This window comes from Gymnoscopelus microlampas, assembly GCF_963454915.1.
Source record: "Gymnoscopelus microlampas genome assembly, chromosome: 20".
In the NCBI taxonomy this organism is placed as follows: Eukaryota; Metazoa; Chordata; class Actinopteri; order Myctophiformes; family Myctophidae; genus Gymnoscopelus; species Gymnoscopelus microlampas.
This window is the reverse complement of record NC_139957.1, coordinates 13,983,579-13,992,974: the sequence shown is the minus strand read 5'-3', so window position 1 is coordinate 13,992,974 and position 9,396 is coordinate 13,983,579. Positions and strand designations below refer to the sequence as shown.

Genomic DNA, 9,396 nt, shown 5'->3' with positions numbered 1-9,396 from the left:
ATGTTTGGACAAGGAGATATCCGTATCGCCAAGATATTGTCTCCTAGGGAACCAAACACAAGTAACTGTGTATAAAAATAAGATTTTGTAGTGATAAATGTAGGGATGGTCAGGCCTGCACAAATCATCCTCAGATTATGGGAAAGTACATCCTCTCCGGATCACAAAAATGTTTTGAATCTGAATTTGAAAGATTGAATCTATGACAGAAAGTGTCATATGAATGGATGTTAGTGAGAATAAATCATGGGGAGAACTTTAAGAGGTAAGGGGACCGCTTTCTTGCCCATGGCTATTGGTGAGACACTGTGATGATGGGGTATTGCTGTGTTTTATTTTGTTTTATTCTTTTGTGTTGTTTCTTGATTGTATGCATTCACCATGAGCCACAGGATGTTTTTATTATTGTTTAAAAAGAAATAAAAATCATGATTACAAAAAAGAATCCTAAGTTTTAATTTGACTCAGAGAGTGTAGAACTGGAACCAAATGGACATTTGTACAGTGTGTCAAACAAATGGACCCATTCCATTTGTACACTCTCATAGTTAGATGAACACTGAGAATTTTACAGTGTACCCTGGGGTCCCTAAAAAAATGGTGCCATTTGTACAATTTCCAGTTGACAGGCCCGTAAGGGTCCATTTGGGCCCCTGGTGGGCCCCGGAACCGGACGTTGAGAAACACAGTGCTACATCATTCCCATCTGCATTAGCGTACTGGCGTACGCCATGGGCTTGATGTTTGGATGAGGCACAGCGGTGAACTGGTGAAACTCTGGAAGGAGGTCAGCTCCGCTGAGGTGAATGTACGCTCCTTTGTTTCCCATCTGATCGCAGTAGTTGGGCGCCGAGAAGATGGTGATGCACTTTCCTGAGTGGGTGACCTCGTAGCCCTCGGACTTCACCTCATGACTGCGGATGATGTAATCCAGATTGTTCATCTCGAGGAAGCGCTCCGTGACGTCCGGCCCGAACTCACAGCTTACCCCTCGCTTGCTGACCGACCAGCCTTTCTTACGCTGAGGGTCCGACCACAAGAGGTCGCACATGGGACCAGAGTCGGGAGGCTGTCTGTACCTGTCTATCCTCCTGATGTCGTCCAGTGTGACGCCGTCTTCGCTGAACAGTCCCCCGTGCATCACCAGCACCTTGTCGTTGATACACTGCGCAAGAGGGAGCCACTGGAAGACCTCGCTAAACAGCTGGAACATCTGGGCAGAGTACTTAGCTCTCACTTCACCTTCAAATCCATACATCTGGTTCATATTGTCTGTTTCGTGGTTACCCCTGAGCAAGTGGAAGGAGTCGGGGTAGAGCAGCTTGAAACCAAAGAGCGTAAGAATGACCTCGACGGAGAAGGAGCCACGATCCACAAAGTCACCATTAAACAGATACGGGTTGGTCTGGGATGGCAAGTCGTTCAACTCAAAGATATTGAGGAGATCGTAATATTGCCCATGGATGTCACCACATACTGTTATTCTTTCGTTCCTGTCTATTTTGATTTCAACCAGACTTGGAAGTCTGCACAGAACCTCTTTGACTTGGACCAGAATCTGATAAGCATACTTTCGGGGCAGTTTCTTCTGGTCTTTGAACCAGTCCATCATCTCCATCATGAACTCCAAGGTCACCTGCTTCCCGTCTTTCAGCTGGGGCCCGATGTACTTGTCCTCGATCACCATGTTCTCGATGTCTAGAGAGTCCACGACGGATGTTTTGGTCTCATCGCTGGCAATGGCTCTCTCAAAAGCCTTCAGTTTGACCATCTTTTTGCACTCCTGGTACTTCATCTTTGCGTCCTTGTCGTTGGGTCGGACCCTCACTACCGTCTCGTAGTCTTTTAGCGCGGCCTTGAACTTGCCCAGTGCCATGTTAGAGGTGGCACGGCGGTAATAGCCTTTGATGTAGTTCTTGTCAATCTCCAGGGCCTTCGTAGCGTCGGCCAGGGCATACCCGTAGTACTCGGTGCGTAGGTACGCATGGCTGCGGTTGCTGTAGAATACGGCGTTGTGTGGGTTGAGCTCCAGGGCCTCTGTGTAGAATTTGATTGCATTCTCATAGTCCTTCTCTTTGAAGAAACCATTCGCCTTCTCCTTGAGTAGCTCTGCGCTTTTACCTGCCTCCGCCATCCTCATCCCACTGCTTGTCTGCCGTTGCATGAAATATTTAAAGTACTTATACTGGAAGTCAATAGAGAGACAAAGAACTCCATATTTGGAGGTCAACGTGACGCCAGTTATGACGGCACAGTCTCAGTATATAAACATGGAAGCAATGCTGTTATTAGACCCCATGTTGTTTTTATCTCCTTTTCGAAGATTTTAAAGGTGCAAGTATTGTTAAATGGTAAATGGTGCATTTATATAGAGCTTTTATCCAAAGCGCTTTACATTGATTGTGCCATTAACCCATTCACACATAGCCTGGGACCAGACAAATCTGCGAGTGCAAAAAAAAATTGCACTCTGCGATTTGGGTCTGGCACCGCTCCATAGAGAATCCATTTCCTGTTCCAGAAGACGTGTGTAACCAATCACAGGGCCCAGTATTCTAATATGGGCGACTGTAATTGGTAGTTGGTTGTAGGTCTAACCAATTGCGTCGAGGGCCATTGTTTTGATCCCGCCCCTTGGGAAACAAAAAGTCCTCATGGAAGCACCAGACTCATATCGACGCAGTGATATAGTCTAGCTACGCCAGGCTAATTCACACACACATTCATACACCGATGGCGGAGGAAACCATGCAAGGCACCAACCTGCTCATCGGGAGCAATTAGGGGTTCAGCGTCTTGCTCAAGGACACTTCGACACTAACTCTAGGGGAGCGCCCCAGCCCGGGATCGAACTGGGAACCTTGCAGTTTTCCAGTTCACTCTACCCGGCCACTCTACCCCTGAGCCACTGCCGCCCCAGTGGCTCTGAAGGCATTGTTGTCTGTCATGTGACAATTAAACACCTTGATAAGTAAGTCCTATAATCTGACATTTCTGACGGCATTTCAAATACATTTTATTATCCAATATGAACAATTAAAATGATTTCTCTCAAGACATCTACATTGCTCTGGATGAATCTGTCAGAGTTTACCAACACAGGGCTCAGAGTCAGACGTAGTATAATTGGCACCTTTGACCATGAAACGACTGTGTGTGTGTGTGTGTGTGTGTGTGTGTGGGGGGGGGGGGGGGGGGGGGGGGGGGGGGGCTGGGGTCATCAGTAGCAGTCAGCCCTGAGAAGTCGACAACTGGGAAAACAGTGTTATGACACTGTACTGCACCCCTATCTCCCCTATCCAAACCCTGGCCAGGCCCCTCTCACCACACAGCAACTGAAAATGCAGGAACGGGGGCCGAAGACGAGACAATGAGATCGGCTTTCACCGGCATTTGCCCTTAAACACACACACACACACACACACACACACACACACACACACACACACACACACACACACACACACACACACACCCCCCCCACACCCACACACACGGGGAACATACATACATACATACAGACAAATGCACACAGACACAAAGAGAGACGTGGGCAGATCTGCACATATATGTGGACGACAAACATAGACATACATGGTCACAGACAGACAGACAGGCGATTCAGACAGACAAAAGAGAGACACAAAGAGAGACGCGGGCAGATCTGCATATATATGTGGACGACAAACATAGACATACATGGTCACAGACAGACAGACAGACAGACAGACAGACAGACGGCATACAGAGAGCGAGACACACAGACAGACTGTCATTAACCTGGACAAACACACACTGTACAGACATGTAGATTGAATGCAGGAAAAGGCACAGCCAGGTATACAGTGTAAACACAAACATGCATAGATGTACTGTATGCAACCAATATATTGTACAGTATATCACTCACACACACATTACATTACATTACAGTCATTTAGCAGACGCTTTTATCCAAAGCGACTTACAATAAGTGCAATCAACAAAGGTAGGGAACGAAAGCTACTAATCACCAGAGGTTATAAGTGCATTTTCTGCAATAACAAGCAACCAAGAGCATACCTAGCGCTAAGGTAAAAGTGCAATATATCAGCTACCTATTTCCTTAAACAGATGAGACAAAGTAGTCAAATGAGCAGGAGCTAAAAACAAATAATTGTATTGACTAAACAAGATCCAATAAACAATTCAACAATAAAACAAGCATTCGTACAACACACACACACACACACACACACACACACACACACACACACACACACACACACACACACACACACACACACACACACACACACACACACACACACACACACACACACACACACACACACACACCCACCCACCCCTCTTGTGGCCTTGCTCCATCTCTATGAGCATCACCTGTTGGACTCCCTCAAATGCAGGACTGACTATTATGGGATGTACTGTCCCCCTGAGAGCCAGCCACTGACAGAAAGACACTATACTCTCTAAACAATGACCATCTGGGCTGTCATGGTAGTTAGGTAGTGTGCTTACCACACACATGAACTAGCCTAGCATGTATGAGAAACTCCTGTCGAGCTTTGACTGGCTCCCACCAAATGTAGTTGGCCATTTAATACCCGGACACAAACCAGACAATCTACAATCTCACAGTGCGAGGCATTGTGAGCTTGTAGTTCGGCTACTTTCACAATATTTGTCTGTTGAACTGAGTCAAACTAAATGTAATGCCTACAATTCCAAATGCTTGTCTGGGTGTTCAAATATGATTATTTTGGGGGGGGTTGCAGTGTCTTCAACGTTTTTCAGGTCAAGGACAAGGAAAGGTGAAGCAGGGACCCCAAATATACAGTATATTGTATGAAATTATGTTGCAGATTACACGTTTTCAGAGATTTCACAGATGACTTCATAGATGATTTATTAATCATTATTTGACAGCAGCATCCGTGTTATTAATATTTGTCATTCATATGTATTTGTTTGTTTACACATTAACCTTTCTATGAATATGTTGGATTCATTTATTTAGTAAACTTGACCTTTGGCTCTGTACATGTCTTCTCTTTTTTCACTCTACACCAAATCTCTTAGCCGAAAATAGCCCATCTACAAGCAGGACTTGTTAAGATGTGTTTATATATAGTTGCTCATTCTGAAGCGGACCTCCAGAGCATCTTGAATGTCTTTGCCAGAGCTTACCGACTCCTGGGACTTCACATAAACATAATACAAATAAATCATCCTATTCCAACAAGATCCTGACACACCCTCCCAAGTCCCCACATTTTATGTGGAAAACAACGTCCTAGAAAATGTGGATCAATTTGCCTACCTTGGCACTCTACTTTCCACAAGAGCGGTCATTGACGCTGAGATTCACCACGGCATAGGGTGTGCCAGCGAAGCGTTTGCTATAGGTTGAGGAGGAGAGTGTTTGAGAATTGGGACATCCAGACCAAGATCAAACTCCTTGTTTATCGAGCAGTAGTTCTGCCCACTCTGCTCTATGGGGCTGAATAGCTGGACCACCTACAGCACACATCTGAAAGCCCTGGAGCAGTACCACCAGCGAAGAGGTACAAAGATAACATCAAAACCCACCAGAGAAAGTGGCGATTCAGCCTCAACAAGTGGGAGGAGGCAGCTATCAAGAGAGACATGTGGAGCAGGATGATCCATGAAGGCACAGCAGTTAGAAAATGATCTCTACCGTTCCGCAGAAGCAAAGAGGCAACAGATCCACCAGCAAAACAGCTCCTCAAACAACTACCACCATGAAAACCACTCACATATTCCCTCATTGTAATAGAGACTGTGGATCAAGGATCTGCCTCTACAGCCACCTTAAAGACCCACAAGTGCCCAGACCCACCGACAGGAGGACAATCATGCTTGTTTCGAGTGATCGCCGATTCACAAAATATTTAAATATGAATTACATTTTTGAAACAAAAAATAAATCTTGAAAAATGTCAAACATTTTCACCTACAATGACATGGCCAAAATTGGGATGCCAGGGTAAAAGTGGTCCTTCTCCGATGGATAATTACACAGCCTGTCAGATAAAACCGCTGACGGGAATCAAAATAATCATTTTGTCTGTTCGTCCCATCGTCAAACAGGCCTGCAGACCTACGCTCAAGAGGACCAGGGTGATACAGGACACAAGAGAGAGAGAGAGAGAGAGAGAGAGAGAGAGCAGTGTTTGAGTTATTGTTTGTGGAAGCCAATGGCAGCTGAGCTCCCACAAGGAGGGGCCTGAGGTCCATGAAAACAAACATCCATGGGGGTCACCAATACAGTACAGTACTGTACATACAGAAAAGTGCACAACAGCGCATATCTCCACCAGGCTGGTTGCCTGGGGGCGTATGCGTTTATGACATACGGTGTACAGTCATATATGTATAGAGAGAGAGGGGGGGGGGTGTAATGATAGGACAGAGGGAGAGAAATGGGGGGTGGGAGAGAGAGAGACAGAAAGCGGGTGGCACAGAGACGGAGAAATAGAGAGAGGGGGAGAAAGCGAGAAAGGAGAGAGAGGAGAGGTGTAATGGATAGGGAGAGAGAGGGAGGTATTGATAAAGACAGAGGAATAGAGGGAGAGAAAGCGAGAGACAGAGAGAGAGGAGATGTAATGGATAGGGAGAAAGGAGGAGGTTGGGAGAGGGAGGGGGATGAGTCAGGGATCGGAGGAGAGATAAGGAGATAAGGAGCTAAGAATGAGGAGGTGACATGTGAGATAGAACACAGATACAGTACACCCACCCATGTTTCCCTACTGTCAAATTCTTAGTGATAAATTTAACTAAAGGGTACAATGTAACCAAATGATTAGAGTCTATTTTGGTTACATTTACCGTTACAAATGGATAAATCAACACTTAGGTTTTTACTGTGTAGGAGGGGCTGGGAAGGGGAGAGAGAGAGAGAGAGAGAGAGAGAGAGAGAGAGAGAGAGAGAGAGAGAGAGAGAGAGAGTACATGAGAAAGTGATGATCAGAGAGAGTGGAACAGAGAGAGGTGGGAGATCGAGAGGAAAAATGGGGTGAGAGGGAGAAAGGAGACATGGGAGAGAGAATGAGGAAAAATAACAGAAGGTGTGATAGTGAGGGAGGGGGAAAAGTGAATGAGAGAGAGAAAGAAGAACAAAGGGAGACATGGAGTGAGAGCAATGGAGAGAGGAACAAATGAAACAAATATAGTCAGTGAGAGAGAGAGTGGGGCAGGGAGCGACGAAAACATAGAAAGAGGGAGAGAGAAATAGTGAGGTATAGAGAGAGAAAGGAGAGAGAGAGAGAGACAGAGAGAGGGAGAGAGAGAGAGAGGGAGGGAGGGAGGAGTGCCATTGTCACCCCACCTGTCTGCCTGTTAGGAGGACATCCGGGCGCTGCCTGGATTGTTTTCCAGCTCCCTTTATGTGGTTACCAAGCCCCGGGATATGGGCAAGCATTGGGATATCTTTACACACTTCCTGTACGACACAAAGCAGCCCTGCGTGGTTCTGCAGATCACAAGATAATCCCAGCGCTGGGCGTGTGTATTTAAGTAAGCCACCAGAAACACAAGCCCCTGGACAGCGCCTCGATATCAAAACTAATGGACCTCTCAGCGTATCACTTCTCAGCGGATCGCATGTCAAAAAATGAAATGCCGTTTTCTGGGGATGCTTTTATCCGACGTGCCTCGGCTGTAACCGTGGAGATGGACAAATATGGCGTTGTTTATTTGCGTGGTACGTGTTTAATGGGCGGCACCTGTTGGAGCTGGGCGTTTAGCCACGCAGCGAATGGAACAGCTAACCCTCTTGGTGTCGAGGCCAATTTATGACGCTCCGCCTCCGTTTGCCAGTTGAAAATAATGTGTTTCCTTCGAGCGGCACGGCCGTTTCAACAAGTATAAATTATCCCTCAGTGCTTTGCCCAGTGAGCTACACAGGGAGTGGAACCCTCAACCCCCTGCAGCATCAGATTGCAACTTGTTCAGACTAGAGGCCTTTAGCTAGCGCTTGATTCTGACTCTTACTTGTAAGTTGTAGCGTATAATGTTTTTAACAATTCACTTCATCACCAGTAACAAACGAACATCAACATAATTATTATTAAATTATGATATTATCAAACATAAATATCAAAACATATTAGACAGTCTACATTTCCCAAATGGAAATTTAATTTGTATGAATTTAATTGAACCATTTAATTTAAGAAGCAGAGATAAAACATATCCGCACCGCCGGTGATGAAAATGAATGGCCAGTGGGGGATATCAAAAGCAGAGGCATGGATTCCCCCCATCCACCCAGCAAATGCAACTCTGGTCATCACACAGTCCATCGCTGCCTGGCGGGCCTTCTGTGAACAACGGCCGCTCGTACATCCTCTCAACTCAACCCATAAAGATTTTCTCAAACCGCCGCGGTCTAAGTTGACTGATGCATTTGTGGGGCTGAATAAAGGCACTTGTTGGGCACACAAAAGGTGAGCTGGTAGCCATTGTGTGTAGAAGATGACAGGCAGAATGGCCTTTCCCCCGCCTCGGGGACACTGGAGTGGCCTACGTTGACACAGTATTATGTGTTGGAGCGGGAACGCCGTTTTTTCCCCCCTATTTTTTTTTCTTTATGCGGCCATGCTCAGGTGTTTTTAGGTCTCTGTTAAGACGCACTGCGCTGTCACAGAAGATTTAGTTTCTTGCAACCCCCCCCCCTCCCCCCGTTCCAGAACAACAAAGACATTTAAAAAGCTGTTGAAACACTGCCTTTGGGAGGTGGATACCGCTAGGTGTTGACGCCAAACAAAGCGCTCTGGGATCATAGTGATACAGGGCTTTCTGAAGTACAAGCCTTGAGAGGACTGGAGGGAAATTCCGCCTTAAAAAGGGAAGGACATATAAGGGAGCTCTAAGAGTCAAATCCAGCTTAAAAGACACACGCATTTCTCCTGTGATCTAGAATTGATCCTGCTGTGATGACAAGTCTCACTGTGATCTATGAAATTCTGAATTTTGACACGTAAGGCAAGTAAACAAAGATTTGTTTGGAGCCAACAAGACTACGTGATGAGGTCAACATGCAAGAGATTTCTTCAATTACAGGTTTTTTTAAGTTGTTATTAACTATCATTTATTAGTGGATCCTTACGTGTCAATGTTAACATTATCAAAGTTCAATTATGACTCAAGAGATGTGCTGGTGGTCACTAGGTATATGGTAAAAATAATGTTGTTACTGATTCCAGCACCACACCAAATGGAGATATCCTGTTTCAAACTAAACACGTGCACAAGGATACAGCACGCACGCGTGTTAACAGCACACATACAAACGTACTGCTTACTCATGCTCTCTTCCAAGCACATACACTAACTCTCTCTCGCATCTTTCACAACACACATGCACACGCA

The 9,396-nt window shown here is 45.8% G+C and overlaps 1 protein-coding gene across 1 annotated transcript; it reads right to left on the bottom strand.

The window, feature by feature from the left end:
* Nucleotides 1-691: 691 nt before the first annotated feature.
* Nucleotides 692-2,134, bottom strand: LOC311036372 (serine/threonine-protein phosphatase 5-like; the record flags this gene model as incomplete). The annotated part of the gene is made up of 1 exon (XM_084045017.1): nt 692-2,134. One exon carries the CDS (start codon nt 2,132-2,134, stop codon nt 692-694), a length of 1,443 nt encoding a protein of 480 aa, XP_083901143.1.
* Nucleotides 2,135-9,396: the final 7,262 nt, after the last annotated feature.